This window comes from Lichenostomus cassidix, chromosome Z (assembly GCF_008360975.1).
Source record: "Lichenostomus cassidix isolate B80296 chromosome Z, HeHo_3.0, whole genome shotgun sequence".
Classification (NCBI taxonomy): domain Eukaryota; kingdom Metazoa; phylum Chordata; class Aves; order Passeriformes; family Meliphagidae; genus Lichenostomus; species Lichenostomus cassidix.
This window is the reverse complement of record NC_139511.1, coordinates 30,235,384-30,255,847: the sequence shown is the minus strand read 5'-3', so window position 1 is coordinate 30,255,847 and position 20,464 is coordinate 30,235,384. Positions and strand designations below refer to the sequence as shown.

The 20,464-nt window shown below is 40.2% G+C and overlaps 1 protein-coding gene across 1 annotated transcript in view; it reads left to right on the top strand.

Moving 5' to 3' along the window:
• Positions 1-452: 452 nt before the first annotated feature.
• Positions 453-20,464, top strand: part of PIGG (phosphatidylinositol glycan anchor biosynthesis class G (EMM blood group)) — an 82,627-nt gene continuing 62,615 nt past the window's right edge. Inside the window, exons 1-7 of the mRNA XM_085041835.1 lie at positions 453-710; positions 3,479-3,684; positions 4,655-4,864; positions 6,381-6,569; positions 8,105-8,243; positions 10,887-11,099; positions 19,120-19,337. Coding sequence (XP_084897961.1) covers positions 551-710; positions 3,479-3,684; positions 4,655-4,864; positions 6,381-6,569; positions 8,105-8,243; positions 10,887-11,099; positions 19,120-19,337 — 1,335 coding nt within the window. The 5' untranslated portion in view covers positions 453-550. The remainder of the gene's footprint in view (positions 711-3,478; positions 3,685-4,654; positions 4,865-6,380; positions 6,570-8,104; positions 8,244-10,886; positions 11,100-19,119; positions 19,338-20,464) is intronic.

Below are 20,464 nucleotides of genomic sequence, written 5' to 3'. Positions count from 1 at the left end.
GCTGGGACGCGCAGGTGGAGGCGGAGCCTGGAGGCGGGATGCGGGGCAGGGAGGTGGGGCCGGTAGGCGGGATGCAGGCCGGGAGGCGGGATGCAGGCCGGGAGGCGGGATGCGGGCCGGGAGGCGGGATGAGGGGCGGGAGGCGGGAGGCGGGATGCGGGGCGGGAGGCGGGATGAGGGGCGGGATGCAGGCCGGGAGGCGGGAGGCGGGATGAGGGGCGGGATGAGGGCCGGGAGGCGGGAGGCGGGATGCGGGGGCGGGATGAGGGGCGGGAGGCGGGATGAGGGGCGGGATGAGGGCCGGGAGGCGGGTCCGGGACGCGGGGCCGAACTTCCGGTTCGGTGCTGCTGTTACGCGCTCGCGGAGGGGCTGCCTGGCGGCTGGCCAATAGCGAGGCTCGGCGGGCGCGCGCCGTGGTCGCTGGTTGGCCGGTGGCAGGCCGGAGGCGGGGCGAGGCGGGAGGGGCGGGGCGCCGCCGTGCCGCCGCGCAGAGCCGGGGCAGCGCCGGCCGGGCCCGGTGGGTGCTGCCGCCGCTGGGGCCGAGCCAGGATGCGGCTGCGTTCGGGGGTGTTCGCCTCCTCCTGCCTCCTGGTGCAGGCCCTGGGCGTCGCGCTGTTCCTCCGCGGCTTCTTCCCGGTGCCCGTGAGGTCTGTGCCCCGCAGAGAGGCCCGCGCGGAGCCTCCCGCCGAGCCGGCCCCGCCCGGCCCAGGTAACGCGAGCCGCTGCCCGGCGCGCCTCCTCGCTCGGTGTCGCGGGACACTTCTGTCGCGCCCGCATGTTTCCGCACCAGTTTCCTGAGTAGTTCCGAACTTTACTGCTTTTCACGTAGTTGTGGATCACAGCCGGGAGTATCTGCACTCAGTCGCAAAAAGCCTCAATCGTCAACTGTCACCTTTTTGAAGGGTGTGCTTTCCTGTCGTTTTGTTTCCCTTTCCCTGATGACGGAGCCGCGATACCCCTCCTGTTCAATGGCAAGTTGTTAGCCTTGAGTGATGCCGCCTGAGCTAAAACGCCTCACGCGTTTCCTGTGGTAACTCGCTGGCCGTGTTGTGCTCACGCTTCATTACTGCTGTGATGTTTCTGTGGTGTGTGTCTTAACGCCACCTCACCGAGACTTGTAACACCTCAGTAGTGACACAACAACTGTAATAATGCAGGTTGCAATGTGCACAGTATTACCATCCATCACCATTGCTGTGAAATCACGGTCTTTGCAGGTCCTGCTCTGTTGCATGGATGAATTTGCAAAACCAGAATCTTCAAGCATCTTTTTAAGGAGTCAGTAGAGGATGTACTGATAATGTAGCTGTCTTGTATGTCCATTCGTATAAGGCTGTATTAATTGTATTAAATTATTGTGAAGTAGAGGACTGTGTACTTGAAGGAATGCTCTTCACCAGTGTTTGAATCTTGTGGGGTGAAACTTCATTCACTTGGCAGCTGGATCGAGCAGTGTTTAGCTCAAACAAAGCTCTTGCTTGGGACACCTACTTATGGTTAACTTTGTAGAGCAGGGCTGTAACTGCCACACTGGGTCTTTGGCTGCTTGTTATTTACTGTTAATTCTTCTAAATTATGTGACATTATGCATATGAGGACAGGCTTACTTAAATTGTGAGACACAGCAGAGGAAGGAGAAGGTTGTGAGATTTACAGTGTGATGTGCTGGTGTTGGTTAAGTGGGAACACTAAAATAATCTAATCTGGTAAAAGAACTGAGTGGTTTCTGCTGAAAGGTAGGTTGCTTTTTAGCTGGAGTCTACCAAGACTGTCAGAGATACTTGGTTGACTGCTGTTAGTGAAATATTCCATTCACATGTGATTATTAGCACGAGATTAATGTAGGGGCAGACTCCTGTTTGGTGGGAGGTAGATGTCAGGCAACTGGGTTTTGAAAGGACTGTTTTGTGTTGAAGAGTGTAAGTGTGCACTACAGGACTTTCCAAGCAGTTTAAATTTAGGTTTGTCACTAGCAATCCTAGATGTAGTAGGCAAAAATGGAGTGACAGTGGAAGAATACTTACTTTCTGTAGTTCTTGATTATGGTTTGCTTGCAGAGTGGTGTTTGGATGGTAAAGTCTAAAAGCAGGGTATAGCTTACTAGCCACGATGCAGAAGGCTTTCACTACTTCAGACCTATTCAGAAAAGACTATTTCTCCAGTGCTTCTGTATCTCCTGAATGTCTCATTTTGTGAGTCGTGACTGCTATTGAGTCCAGGCTGTCTTGGCTGTGATACTGAATCCTTGCAGCACATCATTATAATAAATTTTTGGTAAAGAACCTATGGTTTTCTTCATGGAAGTTCAGCTTCATTTAAAGTAACTGTTTTCTAAGTAACCCTGGCAGAGATAAATAAGCATGCTGCATGGCAAGACTTGGACAATGTGTTGCTTTAGTTATCTTACAGTAAGTATTTTCACAGGGCTTGTAAATGACTCCAAATGCATTTGAACTTCTCAATGCTTTGACTTTCTGATAAATAACACCGCAGGAGGAAGTTAGGAATAGGGTATATGGGTTTGTGATCCGAACATTTTTAGTGTCCAGCAAGCTTTCTTTCACTAAGTGTGTGGATAGGAGAAAGATTTAACTAACAGAACATCCAGTGTTGCCTTGTTGTTTTCCATGGAGAGCCAAAGCATGCCTTTTAAGTTGGTAATTCAAGTCCTGTAAAAACAAAATGATCAATTTAATTAGGATTGCTTGCAGTTGCTAGCATTTTGTTGTTGTTGAGATTTTCTTGTCCCTGCTGTGCCCTCCTCCCTCATTTACTGATGTGGAAAGATCACTAGCAGTAATCAATCTGAATATTGATTTGTTGATGCTTAGCTATGTGCCCTAAAATACAGTTTCTGAGGCTGTTTTTGAGGTTTTTGTGTTAGACACATCATTATCTGTGACCCTTCCAAATTGTCAACTACTTAGGCAGAAAAAACATTTACTCTAAAGGAGTGTGAACCCCCTAACTTTATATAATGCTTGTACTGTGAAGCTGATTCAACACACTGATGTCTGGGGAGAGGGCTGTGGGTAAGATACATTCTGCTTCCATTTTGCCTTTCTATTTTTTTTCCTGATAGAGAAATGAGACCTGTGGAGGTTGGGCCAAAAATGCTGCTGTAAGAGCTCAATGTCACCATGTGGACCAAGCTCAATGCAGATGAAGAGTTGCTGTGGCCAGAATTAAGTCCATGAAACAGAAAGGACTTAAAGGCATGACGTTGTCTGCTGCTTGATGCACAGCAGCATTTTTCTGTGCCTGCCTATATAGCCTGTTCAGGGAATTCTGAAACTGGATTTTGGCCCTGCAGCTGCCATCACTGAGCTAGCCTGGCATACAGTCTTCTACCTTGAAGGGAATGAACGTGCACAAATCTTTTTCATACAAATTTTAGTGAAATGGCCTCTTTCTTTGTAATCTTCCTGTTACCTTGTGGTGTTGATGACTTTTATGTATCCTGTTTTTGTTGCTTAGGAACCGTTTCTAACTGGACCAAGATTCCTCCACCACTTTTCAAAAAAGTTGTCATTGTGCTCATAGATGCTTTGAGAGATGACTTTGTGTTTGGATCCAAAGGTAAACAGTTCATGCCATATACCACGCAAGTTGTTGAAAAAGGGACTTCCTACAGTTTCATTGCTGAAGCCAAGCCACCCACGGTGACTATGCCTCGAATTAAGGTAAGTGGGGCTATTTTCTGTTGTTTCATTGGAGAAGCTTTTGAATTATGAATTGTTTTATATGCTTGGAGTTGGCATAAAGAATGGGTTTGTGGTGTTAGTGCAATCTATGGCTGAATGTCTGTTTGCTGTAGTAGTGCAGCTAATAGAGTCCTGGTTTGCCATGGCCATGAGGGTAAGGCCCTGGTGCAGGCTTAAATGATTGACACTGCCTTTTTATTTGTAATCATGGGAAGGCAGTAGTCTCTCAGTTATTGAGTTTTTCAGTCGTCTTCTGTCCAGGAATATTTTTACTGTATTTCTCTGTGTTCTTGTAACTTCTAAGAGAAAATCCAGTTTTGTCATAGGGATGTTTTTTAAGAGCTTAAAAAAGAAATTGTGTCAAGTTCCAGGTCACTAAAAGATGAATTGTGATGGTGTCATCAAACTTCTTGATCATCCAGGCTTATCAATGGTGGGTGTGAGTGACACCTCTGCATTGAAGAAGCTGAGGGAGTGATCACTGGTTGGTCAACTAGCAGATGAGTGAGAGAGTGAGGGGGAGACAGTCTGGTAACCTTCTATAGGTGGACTTCATTGCTTTATTTAGAAGTTTCTTACTGTTTTGAAGGTACTGTCACTGTTAATGTTGAGTCAGTTTACTTAGACCTAAACTGTCTTTTGGTGGTTTAATGAGTGGTAAATGAGGCAAATTTCAACTGTCATAGAAAGTCTTTTTTATGTCCATTTATTGAGACAGTATTATTTTTACCTTCTATAAACCAGTTATCTCTGACATCATGTAGCACTGTGTTGTGGCAGGTGAGGATATGTGGCAAGATGGCTTATGTTCTTTTCCTTTGTTATGTTTCCTTACCGAAAATAGAATTTGTCTGCCATCTGGTTCATTGCTTCCTCCTCCTTATATTGTTACTGTCTTCTGAGCACTGGAAGCTTCTTGTTTAACGTGTCTCTTTTCTTGTTTCATTAGGCATTGATGACAGGTAGCATACCTGGTTTCATCGATGTTGTTGTGAACCTCAATTCTCCAGCTCTGTTGGATGACAATCTGATATGGCAGGCAAAAACAGCTGGGAAAAGAATAATATTCTACGGTGATGATACTTGGGTTAAATTGTTCCCAAAGCACTTTGTAGAATACGATGGAACAACATCATTTTTTGTGTCAGACTTCACAGAGGTGAGAGGCTTTGTGTGATCCCAAGTTAAATAAAGTGTGTACAAACAAACAGTATGAATTTCTGAGAATGAGTGAGTAAAGCTACCCTTTTTCTGAAATGCACACCTGGCAATTAAATAGAAATTGGATTTATATGTCGTTTCGGTATGCACACTATGAAACGAAGCATCTCATGCATATGCTGTGAGAAGTTTTGGGATGATACAGTAATTGTCAGTGTACTACTCTAGAACTTTCCTAAACATACCATTTTCCCACAAAACTTGTTGAAAGTTAGACCAGTTGCTTTGTTTAAAAATTGTTTGAAATTGTTGCTTTGTTTAAAAATTCCACTATCCACATTTTGAGTGTGCTATTTGAGTGTGCTATCGCATTTAGATTAGATAGTGCAATCTTTAAGAGGCCCATTAATATATTATTGTGGTCTCCTGGAGGCGTACTTTTATAGTATTGCATCCCAATTGCAATGGGAGTAGTGTTTCATTATGTTATCAAAGAGCAGCAGAGAAAAAAAGTGAAACAAATTCTGAAAATTCTTACTCTGGGCACATTAGAATGCTTTGGAAAATTTACTTCATTTTTGAGCCTTTATGATTTGTAAAACTTCAGGCTGTTGGCCTGCTGCTATTGATTTATTTTATTATTTAAGGAAGTTAGAAAGGTGTAACATGAATTGGAAGACACTTTTAATTGGTTACACTGATGAAACTTGTAAAAGCTTCAACCTGGAATGAAAAGTAGAAGCATTCTGCTGGGTCTGTGTTTATGTGGCTCTCAAACTCTTTTTGCAGTCTTGATGCTTTCTTAATGTATTCTATTAAACACACAGATTTTTATAGTTGTTTTGGTAGTTATATCCAGACTCAACTAAGTAATGTTACGTGTGAAATATTGTAGGGATTTTTAATATCCAAAGAGAATATACACAACTAAAAATATATTGCCAACCTAAGCAGGAAAACAATTGAGTTAGGCCCCAAATAGCACTTTTCAAATAGTTTTTATTTTTTTTCTATGTTGTCAGTTTTTTAACTAATAGCAAGCTCAATCCTTTTGTGTTTGCACACAAGCAAAAATTGAGTTGAAGGATCAAGGTTTGTTGTATCCCTGTTCTTCCCATCACTAAATAGGGACTTTCTGTTGTACTTGTGATACTTGATGTATCATTTGTGAAGTGAAAGTCAGGAGTGTGAAGGATTAAAGTGACTGAAAAGTTCTTGAAACTGTTTTTAAAAGTTTCTTAGGAACCGTGGCAACCCATTTGCCTTGTCTGTATTTAATCTGATGCATATTACCAGAAAACAGTTAATGGGGTGAAGAATCTGTTTGCAAGGCAAATATATTTGACTGCCTGACATTGAACTAATCAATTTTTTTTCCTTGTTAACATTGTGAGTGACTGTAATTCTTATCAACTTCGATGGAATTTTTATGGGTAGTGTAGTTAACTTTTTTGTGCTTTTTACAAGAAGGACTTTTTTTTTTTTACCTTACAATTGTTTTCATTTTCTTTGAGGTTGATGATAATGTTACCAGACATTTGGATACAGTGTTAAAGAGAGAAGACTGGGATCTTCTAATACTTCATTACCTAGGGTTGGACCATATTGGACACATGACTGGGCCAAATAGCCCATTGGTGGGACCAAAACTTCGTGAAATGGATAACATACTGAAGAAGATTCACATTTCTCTTCTTTCAAAGGTAATACAACTTTCTCTTGGGTCAATGTCTGTTAGTTGTGTATTGACATTAAAATGCTTGCTGGTTATTGTAGGTAGCTTGTTTAGTCCTAGACTAAAGTGGATATCCTGTGCTTTTACTTCCAGGAGTGTTTCGCAGTTAACCACGTAGCATTTTTAAGGATTTGGCAGCTGACCTTAGTAACATCTGTTGGCAGCCTCCTCTGGGCAGCTATGGGAAGTAACACCTCCTTGGTGGGTGGGGAGAGGAGAGGAATGCCTGCCAAAATTCTCTCATCACTCGTGAATGAAAATGATTGTTGGTGTGCTTTCTAGTAAAGAAATTCAGCAGAAGGAGTAATAGGCATGTGTAGCTAATGAGTCTGATGTCTGGAATTATGAAGGCATTCTAATGCCTTCTAAAGGCAAACTCTTTGATGTTTGAAAAATTCAAATGGAAGTGGTGGTCTTAAACTACATTTTTCTAATGATAAATGTAGCACATCTAAGTCTGTTTTTAGATTTGTAAATACAGGTTGTCACTTACCTAAGCAGTCTGGATTTTAAAATACCAAGTCTTAGTTCCAAGTGGCCTGAAGCTTTTTTTCTTGTTTGTTTTTGACTACTGCAATTCAGAATAGCTGGTCATGAAATTGCAATAGTATTTTTAGTGAAGTGGATACTATTGCATGAAAAGAGAGGTTAAATCCTGTGTGTGAAAGTTCCATGAATGTTACAGTGGCTTTGCTGCCATTTTTTAGAGTGTTTGCTTTTGCCAATTAAATGCAAGCTTTTATCTCGGTTTTAGAATGCAGATATAAAAACACTTTACTTTCTGGGTAGAATAGGTACTGGTAATAACTAGAGATGACAAAAAACTAATTTGTTGTGGAATGACTTTATTTTCTGCCACTTTGATTTGTTAGCTCAAAATTCTTGGACAAGCCTCACTTAAGTTTCTGTTTCTCTTTAGAAACATACATGTCATTTAGCATCCGTCTTCATTGACTGTCAGATTTCAACCCCAAATCAGTCAGATTTCAACCTCTAGAGCCCTTGGGAAATGAGACACTATTAGAAATAGGATTATTTTTTAATATGGAATTGGTATTATTTTAATATTTACAATATTAATAATTCGTCTTGTATATGAACACTCAGTGAGGCTGAAGAAATGAAGAGGGGCACTATTTCTCTGTTAACGCTACTGTTTCTGGACTCCTGATTTTCTTCTCAGAGTGTTAACTTCTGTTTAATCTTTCAGAGAGTTTCTTGTGACTATAAGTTAAAGGGGGTTTTTAAAGCTTTCTTTAGTGCTTTTTTTGTTAAGATACTGACAAGTGTGTTAGATACCTATGTGAATTAACTTTTAAAAATTACTATTACAGCATAACACTTAGTTGCAGAAATCTCTTGTTATCTGCCCCAGGGTGTTGTGAGAAGGTTTCTAAAATGAAATTTTGAGAATTTTCATGTTTGAAAATGATGAAGCAAGTGAAATAATATAAATGAATTGTGCTTGTATGATAACTTAGATTTTTTTTCTGTGATTTGCAGGAGGAAGCTTCTCTGCCCAATTTGCTAGTTGTTTGTGGGGATCATGGGATGTCTGAAACAGGTAGTCATGGTGGTTCTTCAGAAGGAGAAGTGCATACACCACTGCTGTTTATCAGCTCTGCTTTTGAAAAGAGAACTGGTAAGGATCACGAAGCATGACCTTTTTTTTTAGAAATGTCTTTGTTTCAGCTGGAATAGAGTTAATTTTCTTCTTAGTAGCTAGTACAGGGCTACTGGAACAGGGTTCCAGTTGAAACCAGGACAAGAACACACTGGCAACTCTAATTTGTATTATTCTAGAATTCTTCCTGAAAAGTGCTTTGGTTTGTTCTACAACTGTTTGTCAAAGCCCATCCTGTGTGACCCAAAACTCTGGTTTTAGCCAATGTTAGCATCTCTATCTTGGTGAAACCATGAGTCAGGCTTTGTAACTGCTGAGAGAATTGTGTATTGCTCAGATGATAATCTTTTACAGCACTGTACTATTTTCAGTGTTGAGAGGTAATGAGATCTCTTGTCAGGATCACGGGCTAATGGTAAATGAATAGGTTTAGATGCAAAATCCTATTTTAAGTGGGTTTAAATTTTGTCTTTCATGGCCAGAATATTTCCTTGGCCTCCATTCTTCCCTCTCAGACAGCGAGGATACAGGAATAAATGACAGTTTCTCACACAGTTAATAAGGAGGAAGAAAGCCCTTGGGATACTAGAGACTATTAGAAATAGGATTATTTTTTAATATCAAATTGATCTGACCCTTGTGAAAGGGTAAGAGGTGATGGCAGTGATAACATGACTGTTGTTTACTTAAGGAAGTCTTGAGGAAGGAATATGGAGTATGAGTGTGTTTACTGTATGGGCCAGTTAATTTTATATCACTGATGTGAATTGTTTCTGAAGCTGATTTTCTACTTGTAGGTAATAATAAAAATAAAAGCCAGATAGTTAAAGGCAAGAGGCAATAACGAAATGAAGTAGTAGAGCACCTTTAATCTACTTTGTAGAGTTGTGCTTAAATAAACTCTTTGACTGAGGGAATTGGTGGAATGTAGTTATACCAGAAGTGAATATTTTCCCCAAAATAATACTCCATTCTGCCTTTCATTCTGCCTCTTGCTCATTTCCATCTGATTTCTTTTCTTCTAAAGCCTTTGTGCAGAACCTTGATTTATTTATTTTGCTGGAGGTTCCTGCAGCACAGTGGAGGTAGATTTTTCTGTCTGTCATTTATAAAGCTGTTATTCAGCTGCAATAGAAAGCATTGCTTGAGGAGTCACTGACCTCTTCTCAGGTCTGAAGGAAAAACGAAGTCACGAGTGGACCAAAGCTCTTGGCTAAGTTTTTATTTTATGAATTTCACTGGCCTGTGTTGACAGCCAGGCCACAAGAGTATAGATTCTGTAAATTCAGTCCCCTGTTCATTGGGATTAGTTTCTATGAGGTTTAAACTGAACGAGCAGTTTTCACAATGCAGTGAAATATGTCTATTTACCTGTCTTTTGGGATAAAGTTCGTGATTTCTAATGCCTTGGTAAATGTCCAGCAGTTTACTTTTCATTGGTACAGTAATCAGGATTCTACTGACTGCTCCTTATGATCCTACTGTAAACAAAATGTACCATGGTTAATTTGGTAGACCTCAAAATAGCAATCCTGTGGGCTTTTTGCATCTAGTATGCTGTCAGAGTATTACTTGTATAGTCTTCCACAGAGATGTGTCACCTATGATTGGCTAAATGTGTTTGGTAGTTTGGCTTTTTTTAACCAGTTAAGAACTTGCCTTTAAAGATAAAATCTGAAAACTGCTGACATACTGGCACTCATGCAAAGAGGCTTTACGGATTATAGATGGCATTCTGTACAAGTATGGGATTAATCAGAGCTAGATGAGAAATGAGGGAAATTTTAATGCTCTTAAAGGGAGCCTTGAAAGCAATAAAGACTATATAGAATTCTTTCTATACTACTTTTAAGTCAAAACGCTCAATGCCTGAAGTTACAAAGAGGATGAAATAAAAGCATAATAGAAAAACACTGTTACCTAACTAGTTCAACACAGAAAGAAACAGCTGGCAAAACAACCTTAAACGGAAAGTTACTTACCCTAATAAAATCGTTCACGTGTGGATTTCTGTGGGACTGAAGGCTAATCCTGATAACTGCAGTAAGTTAATGGAATCCTGTAACGGGGCCTTTAAAAATCACTGGGTTTGCCTGCATGTAGCCATGGATTTTGAGCCTCAACATTCTTTACCTGATCTCTCTAATTCTATTTGCCTAGCAACCTGATATTAATTAAATACTGAGCTGTTGTCATTATATTGAGAAGCTTCTAGAATGCTGTCAGCATTATTTTAGATTCTCATTCTTTGTTCATACATTAAATTAGCCTACTGTAGTGCTTTCTATTATTTCTAATATAAAAGTTATGAAACCCTCTTAGGATGTAGGCTGCAATTTGATATTAAGGTGATCTCCTGGATCATCTGTTTTCTTACTTGTATAACATTTATGTTATGTTTACAGTAGTTGTTAGCATTGAAGAGTGATGCTGGCTAAGAATTTAATAAATTTTGGATTTACAGCAGCAGAGAATGGCAGCTGAAAAAGATCAGTCAGCTCTCTGCAGACCACTTAAAATAGCTGATCTAACACCAATGAAACAATTTTGAAACTAATAAGGTGCCAGCTCTCTCTGGAGAAATAGAATGGTCCTGTTATTGAAATACTTCTTTTCCTCTCTCTCTTTCTTTCTTGTTCTTTTTTTTTTTGTTGATTCTAGGTCTTCTAGCCCAACCTGAACATGTGCAGCAAACTGATTTAGCTAGCACACTGGCAATAGGTCTTGGTCTACCAATTTCAAGAAACAGTGTTGGGAATCTTATATTGCCAGTTCTTGGAGGCAAGACAATGAGAGAACAGCTACGTTTTGTGCACTTGAATGGGTTCCAGCTTAGCAGATTGCTGCAAGAGAATACACCTGCATATGAAAAAGGTAAATTAGCTGAAAGAAATGTTACTGTCATACCAGAAGGAAATTGTTTATAAAACAGTTTGGACTTTTAAATTCAGTAGTATGGCATGGCACTGAAAAATAGCTATTTTTTTGAGAGCAGTATGTAGAGAAATTGTACTGAATTCAGTCTTTACTGCAACCTACTTTGATACACTGCTTCTTTTTTTAATGACTTTTTTTAATACTCCTAGTAGGCAAAAGAGCCAAAATAATGATGGAGTAAGATTAAAGTAAAACTGTCAGTGTAGTTAAATCTCAGTGGTTTCATAACTGCTCTTTGTGAGGTGTCCTACATAGGGCACTGACTTTGAGCTAATTGGAGAATTAGCACAATAGAGTGAATTTTCTAGTTTAAATAAAGAGATCCTTCAAGTAAAGCTGGGAAATAATTTAGAGTCAGTTATCTTTTTATTTCATTTTTATGTATGAATGTACTTGGAGTGAGAACCCAGAGAACTGCTTATTAAAAATGCACGTGTATGTGTGTGTACTTGGAGGAAAGAATAAAAAACAAGTGGAAAAACTAAACCAAACCTAGCAAAATGTGGTATTTCATTAGGAAGCATGATATACTACAGTATAAATAATGAAGTTGATATGATAATTTTGTGAAAAAGTTGTCAGAGGGTGATGGAGAATATTTTGCCATTGACATTAGAAGGTGTTGTCTTAAGGTGACTGTGAAGCTTGTCAAGTGGTTTATAATCTGTTGAATTATTAAAAGAACTAGATGAGAATGCAGAGTTGTTTTACAGCTAGGAATAATTAAAGTGGGTGGCAACATAAATTTTAGCAAGATGATCACTGTAGGTCAAGAATCAATTATCTTTCAACATCACAGCTTCTAATAATAATTAAACCTTGTCCAGGAATCTCAACAGAACAAATACTGCTTGTTGCAGCAACATGACTATAGCAAGACCCATGCTCCATCTCTTCTGGTATTTTTTTTCTGCATAGATTTTCTCATGTAACCCAATTGTGTCAAGTGAGGAACTTGCCCTGTTGGGGGGGATTCAGGATATGACTGTGTTGCTGAAAATGCCATCACAGAACTGCATCTGACAGTATTTCTGCAAGCACTGGTGAAACAGACTGAAGTCTCTACCAGCTTCTGGTTTATATCTTAATTTTATTTTTTTTTTCTGGGAATGGCTTAATTTCAACTTGTAGCTTTCATCTGAGAAATGAAAATCAAAATTGCTGAGGATAAAAATGTGCACATTTTTTATGCTGCTTGCTTGTGGCCACAAACTGTTACTAGAAGTGCTATCTTACTGGAAAGGATTTGGGATCCACAGTGAGTTTCTATCAGTAAAGGAAAGTCTCAGTAACATGGTACAAGTCTAGGTCCAAGTCATGGTAGCTTTTTTTGCAGAGTCTTAATGTCAATTTCCTCTGTTTCTCTAAACTTCCTAGAAGTGTCTTGTTTTTCTTAGAGTGTCCTAGATGTGCAAGGCTGTAACTTAATGCTTTGGTCTGTGCAGTTAAGATTGACAGGGAAACAGTACATGGTGTTTGTTTAGTGTTGTTTGATTGATGTGGATACTTCAGGCCCTAGAAATACTACTGAAAACGTCACTAACTAAATGACTAATATAGGTAACTTAAGAGCATGCATGAATGGTCATTTGTTTTGCATGGCGTTTAAGTGAAGATAAATGCCATCCCACTACATATCTGTCAGGATTTCCCTAGAAAGACCTTGCAGAGAAGTCATTGTATTCAGTAACCTGATTCATGTTCAAGAAGATTGCCTTCTTTTGAAAAAAGGGGGATCCTGGAAACTACTTAACCAGTCAGCCTCACCTCTGTGCTTGGTAAGATCACAAAACAGGTCCTTCTGGAAGACATATCAAAATACATGGAAGACAAGAATGTTATTAGAGATGACTGACACTACTTTGCCGAGGGCAAACTTTGCTTGACTAATTTAGTGTCCTTCTGTGATGGAGTAAATGCATCAGTGGACAATAGAAGATGTGTATCATCTACTTAGACTGCTGTAAGGCCTTTGGTAAGACCTCCCTCAACATTTCTGCTGCTATTGTTAGAGTGATATGGTTTGACAAATAGACTCTGTAATGAGCCAAGAAATTGGCTGTATGGCCATGTCTGAAAGTCAGTGGCTTAATGTCCAGTTGGAAAGCAGTAATGGGTGGTGATGTTGTGAAAGATGTCTCCATTAACAGCGCTGCGGGTGAACTAGATAATTTTTAAGGCCACTGTCCAGCCTAAACAATTCTACAGTTCTAAGATGGGATTGTGAATTGGGAATGTAAGGAGGGAGAATTGGCCTTTATATAAGAGAGTGATGACAGGCACAGAGCTCTGCCTGGGAGTGGGTGGTGAAATAGTTGAGAACTTCTGGGTCAGGATTAGTGCACAGAGCAATGTTGGAAATATTGTTATGTGTGTCTAGTGCAGACAGTCTGATTGTAAGGAATTTGTAGGTTTTTAGACAACTAGAGGAAGCCCTGTGTTCAGCATCCATGGTACTTGTATGGTGCTTCAGCCACCCTGTTGCATTTCAGGCTAGGTAACTAGACAGTGAGATGGAAAAGCAGCTCAGCTGCTGGGTTCATGTGAATGTGATCAGCAGCACAAAGTCCACCTGAAGGCTAGTCACTCATGATCAACCAAAGGACTTGGCTCAGGCCAGAACTATGTAATATCTTAATTAATGATTTGAGTGGTGGGACAAAGTAGCCCTTCAGCAAGGGAAGGACACAATAGAAACCTGGGAGAAGTGCTTGATGCATTAGGTGGGTCTGCTGCCACTTAGAGGCACTTTGACAGGTTGGAGAAATGAGCTGACAGGAGCCTCTTCAGATTCAGCAAAGGGAAATGCCAAATCCTACACCTGGCAAGAAATAATCCCAGCGCACTAATGCAGATTGGATGTTTGACTGACTGGAAAGCAGCTTGGTGAAGCACCACCAAGGGGTGACTGGGGATGAAGTTGAACGTCATGCAGTGGTGCGCCCTTGTGAAAGGAAGGGCAATAGCATCTGCAGTGGCATTAGGAGGACAGTCATCATCAGGTCAATCCTTCCTCTTTTGTCAGCTATGGTGAGCTGACATCGGGCGTCTTGGGTCTGGTTCTGGGCTCCAAAGTACAGTAATGTGGTTGATATGATGTAGTGAGTGCAGTGCATGGCCATGAAGTGATGAAGGGATTGGAACGTCTGTCATATGAGGAGATGCTGACGGGTGCTAGGACTTTTCAGCAGAGATCTTATCAATGTAGGTAATACATGATGGGAGGGAATAAACAAGATTGAACCAGTGCCTAATTGGTGGTCTCCACAAAAAATTTAGAGGCAACTTTTTTAGGTAAGATTTATCAAACACTAGAATGAGTTGGCAAGAGAGGTTGTGGAGACTTCATACCTAGAAGCATTCAAGACCTCACTGGACACAGATCTGAGCAATCTTCTTTAGCTCACTCTGCTCGGAGCCTTTTGATCTTTTTTGTAGAACATCTGAACACTCATCAGAGTTGTGGTGACAGCACTTGGGCCATATAATTTCTGAATTCCGCAGATAAGGTCTGCTGCCAGGTTTTGGAAGAGAAAGAAACCGTAGAAGATAGTTGGACTCAGTTGGACATCACTCAAATTTGCTGCTGCAGTTTCAAGCTTTCCAATGCAGATTCTCAGCTAGTAGTAACTAGTGGATCATAACATTTCAGTTGAATGCTAAGAGAAATACCTGTGACTGGATCTTCAGTTTAAAGTGAAAGATATACTTGACAATACTTGCAAGGATAGCATAAGCCTTGCTGCTTTAAAAAAAAAAAATTATTTTTGATGCTTGAGGTCAAAACCAGTAAGCTCTTCTGAAGGGGAAAACATGGCATTCCTGTCCAGAGTGTTATAATTTAGAGCACAGGGGTTAGAGCACAGCTATTAGGACCATGAGGATGATGACTGAGCCAGTCATAGTAGGAAAACACTCACCTGTTGTAAGCTACAGCATAACATATACATTCGTTTTTGGTGCAATATCAGTAGCCTTCTTAATGCAAGGAGATGAGTAAGGTGTCAGTTGAGTTGAATGGGAAGGCAGAATGACCTTTACAAGCTGTTTCTTAAAGAAGCCTTGGAGTTCCCTGGATTCAGCTGCTCCAGTGTTAAGGACCATAACAGTACACAAAAATTTCTTCATTTTCAAGTGTTTTAAATATATCTGTTAATAAAGAGCAGAATGAAGGCAGGTCAGTAACTTTTTCCCCCTAATGTTTGTTCATATAAACATGCATTTTCAAACTAAGAGGTAGTACAACATATAATGGGACTTGGTTTTGATTTATTGAGGTACAAAGGAATCCTCACAGTTAGACCTATCTTGAAGTAAACTAAATTTTACATGAGCAAATTGAGGGTTGGCTAAGGGCTTTAATATTTCAAACATATATTTTTGAAACATACCAATAAATTATAATGTGAGGCATAAGGTTTTCTTTTGGTAGATATGGACACATGCAGCTAAAGAAAACATTTGAAAAAGAATAAAAATAGCAGGCAAAAAATAAGAAACTGAAAGGAGAAGTATCTGAAACACACTGGGTTTTTGAGCAAGTTCATACCTCAGTGTAAGGCAGCTCTAGGTATCTAGCAGTGCTTCCCTCATGTTTTGAACTTCTGAACATGTAGCTGAGTGCTAAACTAGGACTGTTTCTTTGAAAGACATTTTATAGTGGAATGAAGAGTCATGCTTGAGAGTAAGTTGAATGTTGTTATTAAAATGAGTACAAGCTTTTCAATTTGAGACTGATCCTAAGCTTGTATTAGATTGAAATAATTTGACTTTTACTGGGACATTTATGTCTTGAAACTGGAGAAGTCACATTATTCATTCTTTTCTTATAACTCTTTTTAAGTGATTGCTGCCTGTGACTGGAACTAAGTGAAATTGTTGTCAAACAGGTGCTTGTGAAGCATATCCATCTGCTTGTGATAAGATAACGATGCTGAAGCACAAATTGCTCATGTAATCCTATGCAAGTAAAACATTGCCAGTTCGTTGGGAAATGTGCAGCTGGGCAGGCTATCTTTGGATTTTGTTTCAAGTTTGACTTGTCTCAGGAGTGTCCCGTGCAGGAGTGACTTGCCAGTACTACCTGCCAGTTACCAAAATGCTTATCCAAAAACTTAATGTCCATGACCCTTCTTATTTTATACTTCCTGCATATAAACATGCCACTGAACCAATGTGACTGGATTTCTCAAATGAAAGTTGTTCACCATGGTCCTTTATTCCTGCCTGCAAGATCCTTAAATCGTTCGCTCACAAGGGTTTGACTAAAAGTCATCCTTCATAACATGGACACAATGGTGTTGGTGGGCAGTTAACATGGAAAGAAGTAGATGAGAAAGAAGTAAAAATGCTAGAAGGAATGAAGAGGAAGACTAGTCAAGAAGCATGGAAAGGGAGCAGAACAGGAGCTGAAGATGTGGAGGGAATTTATTTGTGTTTTGAAATATAGCTTGAACTCATTTCAGTATTCTGTATAATGAAAAGGTGTCATGTCAAATCTCAGTTTGATTAAAGCTCATTTTAGATGATCCTTTATGGATGTCCCCAAATGCACGAATATTTAACTCTTATTTCAAGTGCACTGGAAGGGAAACTTTACAGGGAAGTTCAAAGAATTGCAGGAAGGAAATTATATCTTCTGTGTGCACTGGCAGCAATCTTGATAGAGAAGTGTTTGCTGCTGGCTGGATTGTACTTTCTAGGATCATAGCAGGATCAGCTCGCCTTGGAATCTGCTAGAAATCTTGGGAGAACAGACTGGACATTCTGAGTTAAACATTGCCTTTTAAAATTCTCACTTTGCATTCAGCCCACAGTACATGATGAAGTTGTATGATAAGAGACTTACAAATAGTAAGCACAATTCTTTCATATATGTACAAGAATTATGAATAGAAATACTTCATTCGTCTTCATTCATTTGAATTAAATTTTAAAATGTTTCTGGATTTAATAGTGTACTTTTGCTGAAAAGGCTTAACAAAAAATAAAGTCGGTTTTTTCCAAGTAGAATATACTATTCATCTACCAGGAATGAAAAAGAGCTGTAACTTGAATCTTTGAGATGCCTTCTTGTCTGAAACTGTACAGCAAATGTCTTGCCCTACTTTCAGCTAAGAAGGGAAGAGCAGCAAGTTATATAATAATTTCTGTATCGGCCTTTTGTACTGAAGTTATCATTACCTTTCAAGCCAAACTGCAGGGAAATAGCAAGGACTATTAGTGTGAAGTGAAATTAAACATTTATTTTTCAAAAAAAAAGAGATAAATGTGAATATTCCTGCATAGCATAGTGTCCAGTGAGATGTGAGCATCTGAAAGTTACGTTTTTGCTTTCCAAGTGTTACCAGCTGCATTTGGTTTGTGTTGTGGATGCATACTGTACTCAGTGGCGAATATTTGAAAAGCAGAATCACAGAGTAAGGTAGGAATGGATCACTGTAGGTTATCTAGTCCAACCTCTCTGCTCAAGCAGAGTGCCCCACAGCACCTTGTTCAGGAATGTGTCCAGACAACTTTGGCATATCTCTAGAGGAGAGCTCTGCAACCTCTCTCTGTAACCTGTTCCACTCGTCAGCCACCCATAGAGTAAAGAAGTTCTTCCTCATGTTTAGGTAGAACTTCTTGTGTTCTACTTTCTGCCTGTTGCCTCTTGTCAACAGGCATATACCTGCCTGTTGCTGGGCACCATTGAGAAGAGCCTGGCTCCATCCTCTAGATACCCTCCTTTGAGATACTTACAGATATTGATGAGGTGCGCACTCAGTCATCTCTTCTCAAGGCTGAACAGGCCTAGCTGCTTCAGCCTTTTCTCGTAGAAAGACGCTTCAGTCCCCTAATCATCTTTGTTACCCTCTGCTGAACCTGCTCCAGGAGCTCCATGTCTCTCTTGTCCTGAGGAGCCCAGAACTGGACACAGCACTCCAGATGTGCCTCACCAGAGCACAGTAGAGGGGCAGGATCACCTCCCTCAACCTGCTGGCAATGCTCTTCCTAAAGCCCCCCAGGATCCCATTGGCCTTCTTGGCCCCCAGGACACACTGCTGGCTCATGGACAGCTTGTTGTCCACCAGGACCCCAGGTCCTTCTCCTCAGAGCTGCTTTCCAGCAGGTCACTCCCAGCCTGTGCTGCTGCCTGGGGTTGTTTCTCCTTAGGTTCAGGATCCTGCACTGGCCTTTGTTGAATTTCAGATGTTGCTTCTCTTCCCATTCCTCCAGCGTGTTGAGTTCTTCTGAGGGGCTGCAAAGAGTTCGGGGGTATTGGCCACTCCTCCCAGCTTTGGGTCATCAGTGAACTTGCTGAGAAGGCATCTGGCTTTTCATCCAAATCTTTGGTGAATAAGTTAAACTGCACTGAAACCGATGTCAACCCTTAGAACTGCTCCTGATGGGTCTCCAACTAGATAGACTTTGCGCTGCTGGTTAAAACTCTCTGAGCTTTGCCGTTCATTGAGTTCTCAGTCTACCTCACCATCCTCTCATCCAGTTTGCACTACCAACTGATGCAGTGTGTGTGTTGTCTCCTTTGGTGTTTTCTGTAGACATCAGCTATTTGATCATTTCCCACTTACCTTGTACAGTGTGTTCTGGATAATGAGTAGTTACAGTCGAAAACATTGATTACTTTTTTTTGTTTTTTTGCCCCTCCAGTATCTGAAGCATTTGAGTAGTTTATCCTGGAAACCTTTTGTAAAAATGAATGGTTATTTTAATAAGTTTGTCAATTGTTAGAGGTCTTGGCAATTTATTAGATTAGAATTAATTGCTTTTATTCCAAGTAACTGTTACTGCTGGAGAAAGATAGTGTAATTTTGTACATGTGAAAAAAGTTTCAACCCCCATAGCAATTATATATTTTTATATACTGTACCAGCAAATACAAAAATATGATCACATCTCCAGATAATCTTTGTTCATGGATCCTCTTGCTTCTTTTTTTTTCTCCCCTTCTCTCCAGATCCTGGGTATGAACATTTTAAGATAGCAGAAAAATCCCATGGTAATTGGATCAAACTGTATTTAGAGGGGAATAATTCAGAAATACTCTTAAATCTCGGCAAGAAGGTCCTGAAGCAATACTTGGAGGCCCTCAAGACTTTGAGTTCTTCATTAAGCAAACAAGTGGCACAATATGACATGTATTCGATGATGGTGGGGACTGTCATCATAATGGAGGTATGAAAATAGATCTTTCTGTGAAAAAGCTGAGTGCACAAAAGTAAAAGTATCTTGGTTTTGGATATGAAATGTATACACTTACTGGTCTTTAAAATTACTGAGCATGGATTCTTAGGGTTGGCTGACATTCTGCTTGGATGTGATTAATACTCTTTTTAAAGTAAAATCTGGCCTTTAAAATGATTTAAGAGTGCTTTTGATATGAATGACTTATATTTCACCATAGCTAGTTACAGTAGATATGCAGATGTGCTACAACTTAAATTACTCCCATATTAGTTAGCCTTCTATTTTTGAGTACCTTTACTGCATTAGGAAAAAAAAAGTCTGTCAAGTAAATTCCTAGCTGTTCGTCTTTATCTAACATTGGGTATGGCTGCTCCAAACAGGCAATACCTTATATGGACAATTTTCACAATTCAGGAATTGTTCTTTGCACGGATTGACTTAGAGCCCTGAGATAAGAGCCCTGAAATAAGTACTTAAGCCTTAGAGCCCTGAAATAAGTACTTGCTGTGGTATTGCCTCTTCATATCTCTCATTGTTAGAAAGATAAGATATCCCATGTCTGGAATTTTAAGTGGATCCCTCCAACTGATGTTTTGGGCAAAACTCAAGTGCTGGAAGTAGTCTCAAAAGCTTGGAAATAGTATTAATGCTTTAAGAACCATTTAGAAGGGATACCATGATACCGTGTCTGGACACTGAAGTACCAAAGGTTGCACTGATCTTTTAGATTACAAGATTGTCAATTTTTCTAACATTGTTCTTTAGGATGGAAGTACCTACCACAGGCTTAATTTAGTCGTTGAATGTATGCAGTTCTGTACAAGACTGTAATTGCTGTAGCTCTGTTCCTGTTCAATGCTTGGCACTGATAAAGCGTGAGCAGCTAGCTGATACTTGAGTCTCCTTTGTCCTCAGGGCTCTGTGTCTTGTCTCCCAGGCACTGCTCTCTGCATTCAGAATGCTTCTGAAATGACTTTCTGGTAGACTGCTCAGTGGGGTTTGTCTCTGCTGATCACTTCACAGGAATGAGTTCCATAGTGCCCCTGGGTAGATGAGATGATAGGTTCTGTTCCTGCTCTACAGATGGAAGATCTGGAGATTAACAAAGTTCAGTG